Source organism: Salmo salar, chromosome 06, assembly GCF_965601325.2.
Source record: "Salmo salar chromosome 06, fSalSal1, whole genome shotgun sequence".
Lineage (NCBI taxonomy): Eukaryota > Metazoa > Chordata > Actinopteri > Salmoniformes > Salmonidae > Salmo > Salmo salar.
The window spans coordinates 43312501-43328276 of record NC_138296.1 but is presented as its reverse complement, the minus strand read 5'-3'; the positions used below and the strand labels follow the sequence as shown (position 1 = coordinate 43328276).

Genomic DNA, 15776 nt, shown 5'->3' with positions numbered 1-15776 from the left:
AACACTAGCGCTATGGTGATTCAAAAAAGCATTGTCCCGCAGTCTTGGGGTTCTCATCTTGGACTTTCCTGTGTAAAAGCAGCGAAGTGTGAATACCTCCCTCCCTTCCTCATCACCCTGCCAGACGCAAAAGCAGTCCTGGGAGTTATGGATTTGAGTGTGGAGCTGAATGAGTAAGTGAATATCCTTCATTTGACTTCACTTTATAAAACCCAGGGCTTGAGTCCTGCATTGCTACAGTGCAGCCAGTGTGAGGCTTAACTAACTTGCCGTGCCGTGAGCTTGCCGTTTTCTCGCTGACAGAACAGAGGGTGTGCTTATTGCAATGCCATGGCCACATTCTGACACACTATGCTGTGTGTCTGTGTGTGTGTGTGTGTGTGTGTGTGTGTGTGTGTGTGTGTGTGTGTGTGTGTGTGTGTGTGTGTGTGTGTGTGTGTGTGTGTGTGTGTGTGTGTGTGTGTGTGTGTGTGTGGGCCAATATGTACCCCTTTGTTCTGATCTTTACAGCAGTGTGTTGTCAGAGCCACTGATAAACAGTTCTTTGGTGGGTCTCCAATGAAACCGAAGTTCCCGAGGGTTCATGCAGAGATAGGTCCAGTCTGTGCTCTCATGGGGAAATTGCAACATTGATCATTTTGTGCAATTTATAACAGCACCATGGCAGTCAGACATACAGGTCCAGTGGGAACCTCTTCCAAGAAGGGTTTGTTTCGTAGACACATCTCCCCCAAAGGACAGCACAGATAGCAAGTTGCAAAGAAGAATACCCTTCTTAAACTCAAAAGGGTGTCAAACAGTGACGTCCAGATAAACCTGTCTTACCAGCCCTTTAACACCTCATGAACCCAGTAGATAAGAGTTAAAGCACTTTGTTATTACACTAGCCTTCAAACATGAAAACCAAAACCAATCTCCCCACCTCAAGCTGTCTGCACTTCACACCGGCCTCTTTCACAAGCAATTGTTTTCATCTCAATGCCACAAAAAAGACGATTTCACGCACTTGTCTACCGAACAATTGAAGAACGAACTAGGACTACACAGCCATAACCCCCTAGGTCGCCTTGGTGACGCATCACAGGAGAACGAGAGCTTCAGAGTGTTTGCTGGCGAAAGATTAACAGCAGAGAAACCATTGACACGTCTTTGATGAAAGTGTGTTTCTATCCTTATAACACTTCCTTTTAAGTCAGCTATGAAGAATGGAGCCAGTGATCTGCGTAAGCGCTCCGGTTTACGGTGGCGTCGTACATGAACCGAATTATTCTCCAAAACATACTGTATATCACAGAACAAAAGCAGCCATTTCCAGCGGCAACCTTACTACTGCACAACCAACAGCTGTGGGCTAAGCCCGATTCTGTGTCGGGGGAGGTCCAGATAAACTCATTGTGTGTTTTATCTAGAGCAAATATTGAAAATACACACAGGCCAAAATGAAAGTCATTGTGCAGCATGTCTTGTAAATAATAATTAGCTGGTCCACATCTCTGGTCCCTTTCAGAAGAGAATTCATTTGTGCCCTTGTTTTTCTCTCTCTAACATTCTGTTCCTTTTAACCATTCAAATCGAATATTTCCTAAAGGACTGCATTATCAAACCGGTGTGGGTTAGTTCATGATCAGTGCTTCTACAGTCATGATATAAAGAAATGGGCAATCTAGTCAACAGTTTTGACTCAAAACAACTGGAGACTATGCTTTTCATAAACAGTTCGGTGGATCTCTGACTGGCGTGTCGGAGACTGTGCGTGCATCTACTGCTGTATGCCTGTGCCTGGTCACGTGAGTGTGTGTTGAGTTAAGAGTGTAATCACTGCAGCAGGGAACGCCAGTCCAAGGCAAAACCCTTCCACTATGGATACGTCCTGATTGTCATACAACATTCATGTCTACACATTCTACATTCTTTAACGATCAATTTCAATGTTTAAATATATTTTTGTTTTACTTTTTTTTTTACCCTTCTTCATGTACCAGCTCAGTCGTTAAAGATCTACTGTAATATCACATTACTGTTCCGATAATGTGCTATTGTGGGCGATAAAATTGTGCGCGGACTTCAACAAAAGCTGCTCCCTGGCCTTTTCTTCCATTTCCAAACCGCTGTGCTAATAGTGGGGCCATAGAGAACGAGGGTAAGAATGGAATCAGATGCCGGAGAGAAGAAGCCTTAAGCCACTCCAGGGATGTAGCATTAGATAAACAGTGGAATGTACAGTCACATTGAATGGGAGCCGTTTCATTCATGTAAACTTTTACAAAACAGGGACAACTATAGCACCGGTTTAGACTTCTACACAGGCGATGCAATAAGTCTGAAATAAAGAAACGAACAAACAGAAAACTGTCTCAGAATGGAAACCATCATCTTGGTTTAGCTTTGTTTTTCTCTACAGATTCACATTGTGCCAGGTGATGGAATACGACTGCTAGAACTCTGAACACACACGACTACTGTACTGTACTCGTTGATTATTGCAATTCTACTCTGTATAATATAAGTCACAGTCTAGATATCACATCTACTCCACTAAGGTTCCATCCAGTAAGATTTGGCAAATGGTGCGATGACAAACTGAGGGTTCATAAAGTACTGGCACTGTTTTTCTGTCCACCCAGACCAGATCAAACCGGACCAGACCAGACTAGGCAGTGGGAGGGAGAGGAGGCCGAGGCCCATCTTTGAGCTCTCTCTCTGGGGGTCTCGGGAACTGTCAGTACTACTGAGTGGGAGAGCCAGAGAGGAACCACCATCAACTCTTGTACTGTATAATTATAGATATGTGAAGATGCTGGACTGCGACCAAGGGCAGCAAAGTGACACTCAGAAAGTCAACTCTGGGGAATTCCCCACTGATATGTTTTGCTGCATATAACTCTTGGCATTGAGGGCTAGGGTAGAGGGCGGGGCTAGTGTGCTTGTTGTCCTCTTCATTTTTGGCATGTGATGGTGCTTTGATTGCACTCCTCCTCTTCCTCCTCCTCCTCCTCCTCTCATCCATCCTCTTGTACTTCACTGTGAGTTGCTAGGGGAGACAGGCTTGAGCAGGGTCTTGCTGCCACGCTCCTTGTAGCTGTTGGAGCCGGAGTGCTGCAGGCTGCGGCTGCTGGGCTTGAGCCACACGGAGGAGAGGTTGAGGGAGGTCAGGGGGGTCGGGGAGGAGGGCGAGGAGGAGGGGGTGGAGGTGGTGGAGGTGGGGGAGGTGGAGGAGGAGGAAGAGGAGGTGGTGGTTGAGGTGGTGGTTGAGGTGGTGGTGGAGTTGGAGGAGCGGCCGTTGGGCAGGGGCAGGGAGGAGGCGCGCTGCTGCTCGCGGAGGAGGCGGTGTTGGCGGAAGGTGGAGGACAGGAGCAGGGCCTCGGCGCTCAGGCTGGAGGCTGACAGGCTGGCCAGCAGGGCTTTGGCCTGGCTGGAGGAGGCTGTCAGGGAAGACAGCGCCCCCTCCTGGGGATACTTCCTCAGACCCGGGGCGAACACAGTCGAGGCCGAACTGGAGGAAGACAGGCGGCCGGAGAAACTGGCAGCTTTGGTGCCTGACAGGAGGGACTCAATACTGCTGCTGCTGTTCCCATGGGCCTACGGGTCAGACCCAGGGACAGACCAGGAAGAGGAGGAACAGGAGGATGAACATGGAGAATTGGGGAAAATTGTAAAGGTTTCAGGGGGGAAAAGAGAAAATGAAAAAAGAGAGTACAGTCATATAGTTGGTAGTGGTCCCCGACAGCACCCTTCCATTCACACAGAGATGCCCACACACAGACATACAGAACACACACACAGACATACAGAACACACACACAAACATACAGAACACACACCAACACACCAAGGGGAGAGTGGTAGATATCTTGTGCATTGTGGGGTCAATGTAGGACATGAGAGGGTACAGGAGTCAGAGACTGCTAATACCCATGTTAAGCCAACAGAGGGGAGGGGGGCTAAAGGGCGTGGACTAGGAGTAGCAGGGGATGGGGGGGGGGGGGGGGGGGTCAGATGCAGCTCTGTAGTCAGGTGGTTGGTGCTGAGGAGGAGTCTGGAGAGGACAGGCACGGGGCACAGGCTGGTCCCTCACTCACTGTGCAGGGTCAGAGGTCACAGAGGCGCAGGTGGAGGGGCGGGCCGGGTGGTACAGGATGGCCCGGGAGGATCACACAGGTGACAGGGTGGTGGGTGAGGTGGTGGTAGCGCCCCAGGAACAGGTGGTGTAGAGAGGCACAGGCAGGGTGGGGTGAGGGAGGAGGGGTGAGATGAGAACAAGAGACAAACACAGGAAATTCAGGTTAGTATCAGCTGATGTTGATGCTAGCCAAGAGTGCCAAATACACAGAATGGGACAATACATTATTTTTTTGGTATTATGATACCAACAGTCTGAAGTGAAAACGTAACAGAAGTGTACAGGGGTTACACTGCTGTTATCCGTTACTGTTTTGACAGTTTTTTTTAATGGACGTCCGAGTCATTAAAAATGCAAAACACATTAAATGAACAGCATCACGCATATTCCCCTTTGTGTGATGCTGGAGTACACCAGTAGATGGCGCTGTGTTGGCAGTGAGACATTGCGGTAGCGCTGTACACATTATACAGTATAGGGGGGTGTATTCTCTGTAAATGCGGTATGCCAGCATTCAGTCTCTCTCATAGAGGATGGCTTGGGGCAAGTGGCAGTGCCGGGGCATGGGCAGAAGACAGGCAGTGCCAAACGCTAACAGAGCTATGCCAGAGCATGAGTGTGTGAGGGTCCCCTACTCTGTGATCAGTCCTACATCAGTGCCACTGGCTGATGACACCTGTCTAGACATCTGTGCTTGTGGCTGGGGGATGAGAGGTGTAACCTAAAGGAAGAGTCTGATGTAACTGTCCCAACTCTGTATCATCAGTCAGACAGACACTGGGAGAGAGCAATAACTCTGCATACCAGGTTTTATACCGAAGGTCATCGTTTATTTAGAGGTGACTTGGATTAAATCCAGGATGGCAAATCGTTTGCTCTTGAATAACTCTTGTACATAGATATGTCAAAAGTTCTCTTCCACAATGTTCCGAATAAAGGCAACCCACTATTTCTGAGAGGTTTCTACTCTGCCCTGCATGTTGAGTGGTTGGAGGGTGTTAGTGTGGAGACAGAGGGGATTTGGTCTGTGTGATTGGTTGGACAGCAGGTGCGTGTTGTGTGGCCTGTGAGGCTTTAACCTGCTGTGTTGGCTGGTGCTCCAGTAACTCTGGTGCTGCTGTCTGCCCCCAGGGAGAGGGGCTGTTCCTTCTGCCTGAGGACACCCTCTCTCTCTCCTCTCTCTCAAGCCTGGCCACCGCAACATTTATTCCGCTCTGTTAGTGCAGTAAGATAGCCTCCTCTCATCTCTGGAAGCTCAGAGCTGCCTGCCAAAAGACTGTGTCGTGGGACTGGCCTTTACCGGCCCCCCGCTTGACTAGCCTGCTTCTCAGCCAGAAGTAATAAGAAGCGAAATGGGAAATGGAAATCGAGGATTGTGGTATGAAAAGGATTCACATTGTCATGGCCTCCTTGATCTGCGCCAAAGGCCAACGGAGCGAAATGGAGGCTTTGAACTGTCTGTTCTTATAACAGCTCAGTGATTAAAAAAATCCTCTCGCGCCTGGAACGCTCTGACGTCTCCTGGTACTGTAGCAGTGCCTAACAACAAGCGCAAGCACAACGGCACTGAGTATCATCTCACAATGCACTGTTCAGTCTCACACACACACAAACATAAAGATAGCACACAGTACAGACAGATAACACAAATATGAAAGCTTTCGCACCACCGATAACGTTAATTCATAACACCACTGAGGACATAAGCAGAAAAGAGACAAACAGAGAAAAGATAGGAAGATGAAAGGAAAGAGTGATGACCAGAGAGAGAGGGTCAATGTAAGAGTTTGGGGTGAAGGGTCATCTCTGGGGAGGGGAGAAGAGATCTCTTTACCTTCAGCTGTGGCTCCAGTAGAGAGGACACCCATGGTGGGCATGTCTGGGTGGGTTTCAGTCAAAACAACTGCATCAGTAGGGAGTGGGGTTACTAACTTACAACTCTATGGGAGTGGGGCTACTAACTTACAACTCTATGGGAGTGAGGAAACTAACTTACAACTCTATGGGTGTGAGGCTACTAACTTACAACTCTATGGGAGTGAGGAAACTAACTTACAACTCTATGGGAGTGGGGCTACTAACTTACAACTCTATGGGAGTGAGGAAACTAACTTACAACTCTATGGGAGTGGGGCTACTAACTTACAACTCTATGGGAGTGAGGAAACTAACTTACAACTCTATGGGAGTGGGGCTACTAACTTACAACTCTATGGGAGTGAGGAAACTAACTTACAACTCTATGGGAGTGGGGCTACTAACTTACAACTCTATGGGAGTGAGGAAACTAACTTACAACTCTATGGGAGTGAGGCTACTAACTTACAACTCTATGGGAGTGAGGAAACTAACTTACAACTCTATGGGAGTGAGGCTACTAACTTACAACTCTATGGGAGTGAGGAAACTAACTTACAACTCTATGGGAGTGGGGCTACTAACTTACATCTCTATGGGAGTGGGGCTACTAACTTACAACTCTATGGGAGTGAGGAAACTAACTTACAACTCTATGGGAGTGAGGAAACTAACTTACAACTCTATGGGAGTGAGGAAACTAACTTACAACTCTATGGGAGTGAGGCTACTAACTTACAACTCTATGGGAGTGAGGAAACTAACTTACAACTCTATGGGAGTGGGGCTACTAACTTACAACTCTATGGGAGTGAGGAAACTAACTTACAACTCTATGGGAGTGGGGCTACTAACTTACAACTCTATGGGAGTGAGGAAACTAACTTACAACTCTATGGGAGTGGGGCTACTAACTTACAACTCTATGGGAGTGAGGAAACTAACTTACAACTCTATGGGAGTGGGGTTACTAACTTACATCTCTATGGGAGTGGGGAAACTGACTTACAACACTATGGGAGTGAGGAAACTAACTTACAACTCTATGGGAGTGAGGCTACTAACTTACAACTCTATGGGAGTGGGGCTACTAACTTACAACTCTATGGGAGTGGGGCTACTAACTTACAACTCTATGGGACTGAGGAAACTAACTTACAACTCTATGGGAGTGGGGCTACTAACTTACATCTCTATGGGAGTGGGGCTACTAACTTACATCTCTATGGGAGTGGGGCTACTAACTTACAACTCTATGGGAGTGAGGCTACTAACTTACAACTCTATGGGAGTGAGGAAACTAACTTACAACTCTATGGGAGTGGGGCTACTAACTTACAACTCTATGGGAGTGAGGAAACTAACTTACAACTCTATGGGAGTGAGGCTACTAACTTACAACTCTATGGGAGTGAGGAAACTAACTTACAACTCTATGGGAGTGAGGCTACTAACTTACAACTCTATTGGAGTGAGGAAACTAACTTACAACTCTATGGGAGTGGGGCTACTAACTTACAACTCTATGGGAGTGAGGAAACTAACTTACAACTCTATGGGAGTGGGGCTACTAACTTACAACTCTATGGGAGTGAGGAAACTAACTTACAACTCTATGGGAGTGGGGCTACTAACTTACAACTCTATGGGAGTGAGGAAACTAACTTACAACTCTATGGGAGTGGGGTTACTAACTTACATCTCTATGGGAGTGGGGAAACTGACTTACAACACTATGGGAGTGAGGAAACTAACTTACAACTCTATGGGAGTGAGGCTACTAACTTACAACTCTATGGGAGTGGGGCTACTAACTTACAACTCTATGGGAGTGGGGCTACTAACTTACAACTCTATGGGACTGAGGAAACTAACTTACAACTCTATGGGAGTGGGGCTACTAACTTACATCTCTATGGGAGTGGGGCTACTAACTTACAACTCTATGGGAGTGAGGCTACTAACTTACAACTCTATGGGAGTGAGGAAACTAACTTACAACTCTATGGGAGTGGGGCTACTAACTTACATCTCTATGGGAGTGGGGAAACTGACTTACAACACTATGGGAGTGAGGAAACTAACTTACATCTCTATAGGAGGGGGACAACTAACTTACAACTCTATGGGAGTGAGGAAACTAACTTACAACTCTATGGGAGTGGGGAAACTAACTTACAACTCTATGGGAGTGGGGTAACTAACTTACAACTCTATGGGAGTGGGGAAACTAGAGGGGGGCACCTAAAATCTCTATGGGTCAACTAATATGGTGGGTGGATGGGCATCTGACAGTGTTGAGGTGGAGTAATGAGAGAAGACAGACATCCATGGCATGTTATGCCAATACAAACAGCCTGCTGTCAGTCATTGAGTATTGGGGAGATAGACTTCCGCAATTGAAGTCATATGTTGATTCAAAATGCTCTGAAATGGGTTTAGAAATGTCTTTGTTTCTGTTGTTGTTGGCGCTATCTTAACTTATGGCTTGGTGCCGACTCTGAGAGAGATTGTTTTGAACACCTTTCCTTCTTTGGGCGAGGGGATAGTGTTTTCACACAGCCTGCTTTCAATGTAATTGTTTGCAACAGTCTGTGGACAAAGGGAGCACGCTGAGATCCTGTGTCCTCATACTGAAATAATGGGATTCATTTTCCTCTCAGTGGGCAAGAAGTAGGCCGCTCCACCCCTACAGCTTTCCAAAAACAGGGAAGCAGAGGGAGGGAACAAGAGACACACAGGGGGAGAGAGAGAAAGATAGAGGTGGGGAAAGAAAGACACACAGGGGGAGAGAGAGAAAGACAGAGGTGGGGAAAGAGAGATAACAAAATTGAGAGAACAAGAAATAATAGGGATGAAAAAGATTGTGCACTAAGGAAGGAGTGAGTGAATAAAATGGAGGAAGAGAGAGAAAGCGAGCACACTGGGGGGAAGCACTGTGCTCTTCATATTGAATAATCAGTGATTGCACTGACACAACTGGGTACTGATTAGCCTCAGCCTACAGTGGGAGACAAGGGAATTAGAGATTCCTCCCATGTTTACCTATACAGCTACTAGTCAGCCCAGTCTCATAACACACTCTCTCTTTATATTATATATACATGTATCTCTCTCTGTCTCTGTCTCTCCCTACATCTATCTCTCTCTCTCTCTCTCTCTCTCTCTCAATTCAAATGGCTTTATTGGCTTCTCTCTCTCTATTCAATTCAAATGGCTTTATTGGCCTCTCTCTCTCTCTCTCTCTCTCTCTCTCTCTCTCTCTCTCTCTCTCCCTCTCTCTCCCTCTCTCCCTCTCCCTCTCCCTCTCCATGAATGGCTCCCTCTCTGAATTCCCAATCAAAGTATTTTTAGCGTGGAGAGGGGGTTTAGGTGCACTTCAGTGCTCCGGTATTTTTCAAATAACATTGACATTAAAGCTTATTTCATTGACATCACTCCTGCAAGCACTAAAGAAGAACGTTCTCCCTCAGCTTGACTTTGTTCTGACATGCCTGAACAGTTCCATTTCCCCGTCTCCCCTGGGCCCCCTTGCATCTCCCAATTTATAACCCAGCATCCTTCAAAACCTTCAGGTGCCCTGGTGCACTACACTATCTATTCCATACACTATCTATATCCCCTTTATCAAACAGGACCCTAGTAGTACTATTGGCTCTGGCTAGTCCATCGACGGTCTATCGATTAAGAAGTCACACCAAGATATAGAGGTACACTAATACAACAGTGGAATAGGCTAGCTTGGTGCAGAAGGTGGAGGTGTGGGGTTAGTTAGGGAGGGGCAGTCAGTAGTAGATGATCAGTCTCACTAGAATACAGTACCTGCTGCTGGCCCTTGAGGAAGTCTTCCCTCTTGCCAGTTTTGGTCTTCTCTGTGCTGCTCTGCTGCAGGTGCTTCAGTCTGGAGGCAGCCGAGGAGTGGATTTTACCCACAGCTGAAGAGCTGTTGCCTCCCTGGAGAAGGAGAAGAGGGGAGAGATGTGAGTATTAGTGTCACAGAGCACGAACAGATTTACATTTCATTCCTTTTAATCAGACATATACGAACTCAATAGAAGCTCTCACCCAGAATGCCCACCGGCTGCTGAAAGCCCTAAGATCAGGGTGCTCACTATAGCCTCGGTGACACAACTCCCTTCTATCCGCCCCACTGACTTTCAATATATCTTTACACACTGGCTGCAGAAGATCTGACAAACAGGTGAATATGCCTCTAATATGCAAAAAGCAAATACGCACTCACTCACTCCAACACACATCCTATCTACTCCCCAACCCCCCTCCACACACGCACATTGGCTAAGAGGAAAGGCAGCGCATATGATTACAGAAGACGGAGCGCCCAGTGTGGTATGCTAATATGAATCATTCAGGGGTAGAGTAGGGAACCTGGATGAAGGATCTGATTGGCCTAATGAGACCCAGTTAAAGGCAGTGGTGGTTACAGTACTGAGAGTGATGCAACAAGGCGTGAAAACGCTGCAACTCCTCACCAACCCCATGTCAAGCCCATGGGACCTGTTTCTTCAGCTGAACGGCCGAGAGGAGAAACGGTCTCTGACAGCCAGCCCCACTGTAGCTTGGCACTCCACTGCAGTTGAACTGAATGAAAGTCTATGTACACACTGAGACAACATGGTGGTCCATGCTACACTCTACCTCTTCACCTGTCTGTCTCTAACTCTCTACCTATCAGCATTACTCAACCATGTATTTCATTTTGGGAGCTTTACAAGGAGCGTTGACCTAAAGGTGAAATGACAAACTCCGACTCCCAGCATGCAATGAGCCCTCTGAGGTTTGGTCTGCCCTATGCTAATGATTTACTATGGGATAATGAAAACAACAGCGTGTGTCTGTATTCAGTTTCAGGCCAATATGTAAACAAGTCTTAACATTTTGTTTGTCGATAAGCTGAAAGAAAGTTCAAGGTAAAGCTATAATAGTTGATGATGCAGGTAACTGGTAATTGATTACAGAGGCGAGAGAAGCAGCAAAGGACAAAGAGAAGACAAGACAAAGCCGTGAAGAGGGGGGGGGGGGAAATAAAGAGGGGAGAGAAAGAAAGAGAAATTCCAGTTTATTGCAGCAGAGACTGGACTCGCCCTGGTTTACAGAGTAGAAACAGAAGATCGATGAAAAGATCATGAACAACCCGTCTCCAAGTGGACAGTAGCACCACATAACTAATCACAGTACCGAGAAGGAGAGAATCTGCTGCAGGCCCCTTTGAGTTGAACAGATTTAAGATTTAAAGCCTTTGGCCTGCCAAAATCTACCCGTTTTCACAGGGAGCAGACGACAGATTACTTCTATGTGGGAGTTGGCAGGTTGAGAGGTTCAACGGCGGTGTGAGGTATAACTCCATGTGATGTTGGTAATTTATGTGCTGTCAGATTCCCTCTGAAGTCAATAGGAGGAAGACAAGATAAAGCTTCAGCTTCAGCAGAAACAGCAACCCCAACACTTAAAGCCAAAAAGACAGAAGAGGATAGAGAGAAGTGAGTGCATGCCCTCTAAAGAGCAGAGTCTATGCAGGGGTGCACGTTATAGACCTTGGTCATCGTGGCAGGAGTGTAGGAGGTTTTGGGCTTGGGTGGGACTGGGGGCTTCTTGGTCTCTGGGGTGCTGGTGCCAGGCGTCTGCGCTGTGTCTGGAGCCTCTGACAAGGCAGTGTCAGTGGGGGGTGTGGGGGGGTGGCCACTGAGCTCCAGCAGGGTGTTCTCCAGCTCGCGGATGGTTTCATCCAGGCTGTCCAGCCTCCTGTAGGTGCTGCTCCTAATGTCCTCTCCTTGCTTCCAGGGGTCCAGTCCCTGTTCTTCCCAGGCCTGGCTCTCCTCACACCCTGCAGAACCATTGGGTTTCACTGCTGCTTCTGCAGAGTCCTGACTGGGCTCCGGAAGGGTGGCTAGAATGCTCTTTGTTCCAGTGCTGTGAGGGAGTGTCAGGTTCCTGGCCCCTGTCTCCACCCCTCTCCTCAGAGCCTCTCTCAGAGAGTCCAGCAGCTCAGGGGAGAGAGTTATCCTGGAACCCAGGGTACTGGGGCTGCTGCTCAGGCAGCTGTGAGAAGATCCTGCTATGGGCTTGGGGACCACCTTGGATGACCCTGTGTCCTCCTCCCTGCCCAGCAGTAACTGCAGCTTCCTGTAGGCCTCTCTGACCGTCACAGTCTCCCTGAAGAGTACCAGTAGTGGAGCCCCACACAGACGGGTTTCAGTGCTTCCCTCTGAAGACTGAGGTGGGATGGTGAGTGTCTGTAGAGCCTCTCCCCAAGTCCTGCTGAGCATCTGGGCCTCCGAGGGTGACATCACCATCACCCCCAGCTCAGTCAGCACCAAGGACAGCTCTTCTCTCTCCTCCCTCTCTTCCTCCTTCTCAAAGGGCTCCAGGATTTTCTGCTCCCCCCGCCGAGAGGGCTTCCTCTGGGGCTGGCTGACGGGATCATTCCCCTTAGAGACCTCCTGGATCTTGGGGACTGTCTGGGGAGGAGCAGTCTGGCTCTGGGACTGGTCCACTGTTGGGGACATCTGATGGTCCTGTGTCAAGTCTCTGACAAAGCCTTCTGAGGGAGAGGGTGAAACTGACACGCACTCTGTGAGCACAATCCGTGGGACAGGAGAGAAGGACGGACCAGGAAGGGCCATGCTCTGTGCCTGTTAAACAAAATGGGTGAATAGAAGTAATATTCCAACATATATTCAATAAGATAAAATAGGATTGTTTTCCAAACAGTGTAATGGTAATTGACTGGTTACAAAATACTTCTCATTAGGGCATTCTGAGCTGCCCTGCTGCTGTAGACCAGAGCAGTCCAACGATGCTCTAGACAGCTGGTAGGCACAGTGTAGAGTTTCACAACTGTTCACACACACACACGTACACACACGCACACACACACACACACACACACACTTGCACACACACACACACACACACACACACGCACTTCAGAGCCCCGCAATCAACACAGAGAGTGACTAGTCACATGAGTGTGTGTAAGGAAGAGTGATCACTCCATCAGGGAGTGAGTGTGTGTTGGTATAGGGTGTGTGTGTTGTCTGGAGACAGTGTGTTTAGGGGTGTGTACTGGTAGTGTAGAACAAGGGGAGTGATGGACCAAAGGGCTGCATTTAAAACAATAGTACAAACTCCTTTACTTTCCCTACAGCACCAAGCAGAATAGGGTCAGTGTACAGTCTGTGTGCTGGTGACCAGCTGCTGTGTTGACAGGAGACCCTGTGGATAGCACTCTGCAGGTAGAGATAAAAGGTGAGGATGGGACTGTGTACTCTGGGAGGGGTGTAGAGATCAGGGATGGAACATGGGAGTGTATATTTGAGGGAGGGGGTAGAGGGGTGGAAGTGTTAGTTCGAGGAGGGAGGAGGGCGAGGAGGAAGGTGAGGGCAGTCTCAGGAAGCAGAAGTCCACACAAGCCCTCGTGAGGTCAGGGAGGGCGTTACCTTGGTGCCCGGGGCACCTCGGGGCCATAGGTCGAGGCTGGAGGGGGGCACGCTGGTCCTGCTGCGGGGGGCACTGGGCAGGGACAGGGGAGGGGGGTGGCTGAGCCTGAGGGGGGCTCTCTGAAACAGCTGGCCAGGGGAAGGGTAGAAGGGAGGGGAGGGGAGAGTTGAAATAATGTAAATAATGGTTAAATTAGGATAAGTTATCCATAATATCAAGATAAATTATCATAACTGGTCTATCAAAAATTAAAGTAAAAAGAATTATAATCAGTCCAATTTATTGTTTCACTAAGTGGCCAGCAGGGCATCAGAAAGACAAACACACAACTCAACGCTTCATTTGGGTCCATGTGGCCAGGCTGGGTTGGTCTGTGAGCTCTGGGTGACACGCTGTGTGTGTGTGGGTGTGACTAAGCTGTGTGATCAGCAGTAGTCTGGGCCCACAGTGAATGGAGCTCTCTGTCCCAGTGTGTAGGCCTGGGGTGTGAAGGACATATGGCACCTGCTGCTTTGACCTGACCATCCTTTCTAACACACCAAGCAGCCAGCTAATGAGGCCTACAACGGTCGTGAGTGTGTGTGTAGCTACAAGCTCTCGGCAAAATTAGGGAAGTGGAGGAAGTGTCGTTTTCCAGTAACATTTCCCATTCCCTGCACCCTTACCTAAAATCCTTCAGGGACCACTTCTACGAATACTATATAAACTCTGCAAACACTATTAATACACTATTTCCGGAGCTGGTATAGCAGTACCTCCAGTTCAGCAGCGATCTTGTCCTCCTCTCCCTCCTCCTTGTCTCCAGAGGCGATGGTGGGAGGGGTGGACGCAGGACGCGGGTTTTCAGACACTGTCCGTCGCAGCTTCACATGGGGCTTCTGTGCTTCTGCCTCCTCCGCCTCCGACTTTTACACACATACAATGTGGAGATCAGAAACTAGGCAGAAGGTGTGTGTATGTGTGTGTGTGTGTGTGTGTGCGTGCGTGCGTGCGTGTGTGTGTGTGTGTGCGTGTGTGAGTGAGTGTGTGTGAATATACATCCATGCCTCATGCTCTGTCACCTTCATGCTCTTGCCAGGGATAAGGGTCTCTCCGCTGCGGGTGATCAGGCCAGCCGGGGATGATGGGAAGCTGCGTCGAGGTGGCGGGGGAGGGGGCGACTTCGAGGGCTTCTCTGTACGATAGCGAGTCACTGTCAGCTGCTCTGCATCTGTGGCAGGCAGGGCAAGACCATGGGAACCCGTTAGAGAACCGGACACAGTACATTCATACTGGCACCACAGCCGACCCTGACACATTCATGAGCTGAGTATGTGACAAAACACTGCTGCCCATCATCAAACCCCCCAACGCTCTACTGTTACCTCTGTTGGGTGAGGAGAGGTCTGATGTATCCTTACCAGAACCCCGTCTGGAGCCAGGCTCCTTCCCCGAGAGCTTGTGTGTGGCGTGCTGGGGCTTGGTAGGGCGGTGCTCTGGGGTCCCTCCCCCACTCTGGGGGGTCTGAGACTGTGAGGGTGTGTTGGAGGAGGGCTTGTTGATCTGCTTGGCGGCAAAGTCCAGGTCTGGGATGGCCTTCATCAGCTCAGCCTGGGTCTCCTCCAGCAGACGGTTGATGTCTTGAGCACTGTACTGGGTCAGACTGGCCCGCTTCTCCTCCCAGTCCCGCTCTGCTGCCTGGGGTGGGGGAACCATAGAGAGATATAGCACAGAGAGGGATATTGTATACACACGCAGACACACACACACACTCACCACAGGAGGTTGGTGGCACCTTAATTGGGGAGGACGGGCTTGTGGTAATGGCTGGAGCGGGATCAGTGGAATGGTATCAAACACATCAAACACACAGTTTGCTGCCATTTCATTCGCTCTGTTCCAGCCATTATTATGAGCCGTCCTCCAATCAGCAGCCTCCACTGACACTCAGTCACACCTGTGCAGACATCCCCACTTGTAGACTCACTCATGCCTACGCACACTCTCCTCCAGAACCTACACATACTGTATCATCATACCAATGCTACACTAGGACAACAACAGATTAAACAGTAGAATGGAGTTACAGAAGGATTCCTTACCAGTCGAACCTCCACAGACACAGCCTTATCAGCGGCAGCGCGGTTGGCCAGCTCTTCCAGGGCCCGGCCCTTGTGAGGCACAGGGGGATGATTGTCCCTGTGAGGGCCAGAGGAGGAGTGGCTGTGTCCATGACCGTGACTGTGACTATGGCTGTGGCTGGAGTGGGGGCTCCAGTTAGACAGGCTACTGCCGCCCCTCAGGTCACTGAGGTTGAGAGGTGGGCTGGTGGGCATGTCAAAGTCAGAACTCTTACGGA

General features: G+C 48.9%; 1 protein-coding gene across 9 annotated transcripts in view; it reads right to left on the bottom strand.

Moving 5' to 3' along the window:
• Positions 1 to 3300: 3300 nt before the first annotated feature.
• Positions 3301 to 15776, bottom strand: part of LOC106607321 (SRC kinase signaling inhibitor 1) — a 49549-nt gene continuing 37073 nt past the window's right edge. For 7 of the 9 annotated variants that reach the window (XM_045720565.2, XM_082976614.1, XM_082976613.1 and 4 more), the window contains 7 exons: positions 15520 to 15776; positions 14839 to 15115; positions 14500 to 14648; positions 14194 to 14343; positions 11533 to 12630; positions 9800 to 9931; positions 3301 to 4078 (listed from right to left, as the gene is read on the bottom strand). The exon at positions 15520 to 15776 is cut by the window's right edge and continues 62 nt beyond it. In XM_045720565.2, coding sequence (XP_045576521.2) covers positions 4076 to 4078; positions 9800 to 9931; positions 11533 to 12630; positions 14194 to 14343; positions 14500 to 14648; positions 14839 to 15115; positions 15520 to 15776 — 2066 coding nt within the window. In that variant the 3' untranslated portion in view covers positions 3301 to 4075. Of the gene's footprint in view, positions 4079 to 9799; positions 9932 to 11532; positions 13567 to 14193; positions 14344 to 14499; positions 14649 to 14838; positions 15116 to 15519 lie in introns of those variants that run through there. The other 2 variants (XM_045720570.2, XM_082976619.1) reach the window with 2 other exon arrangements.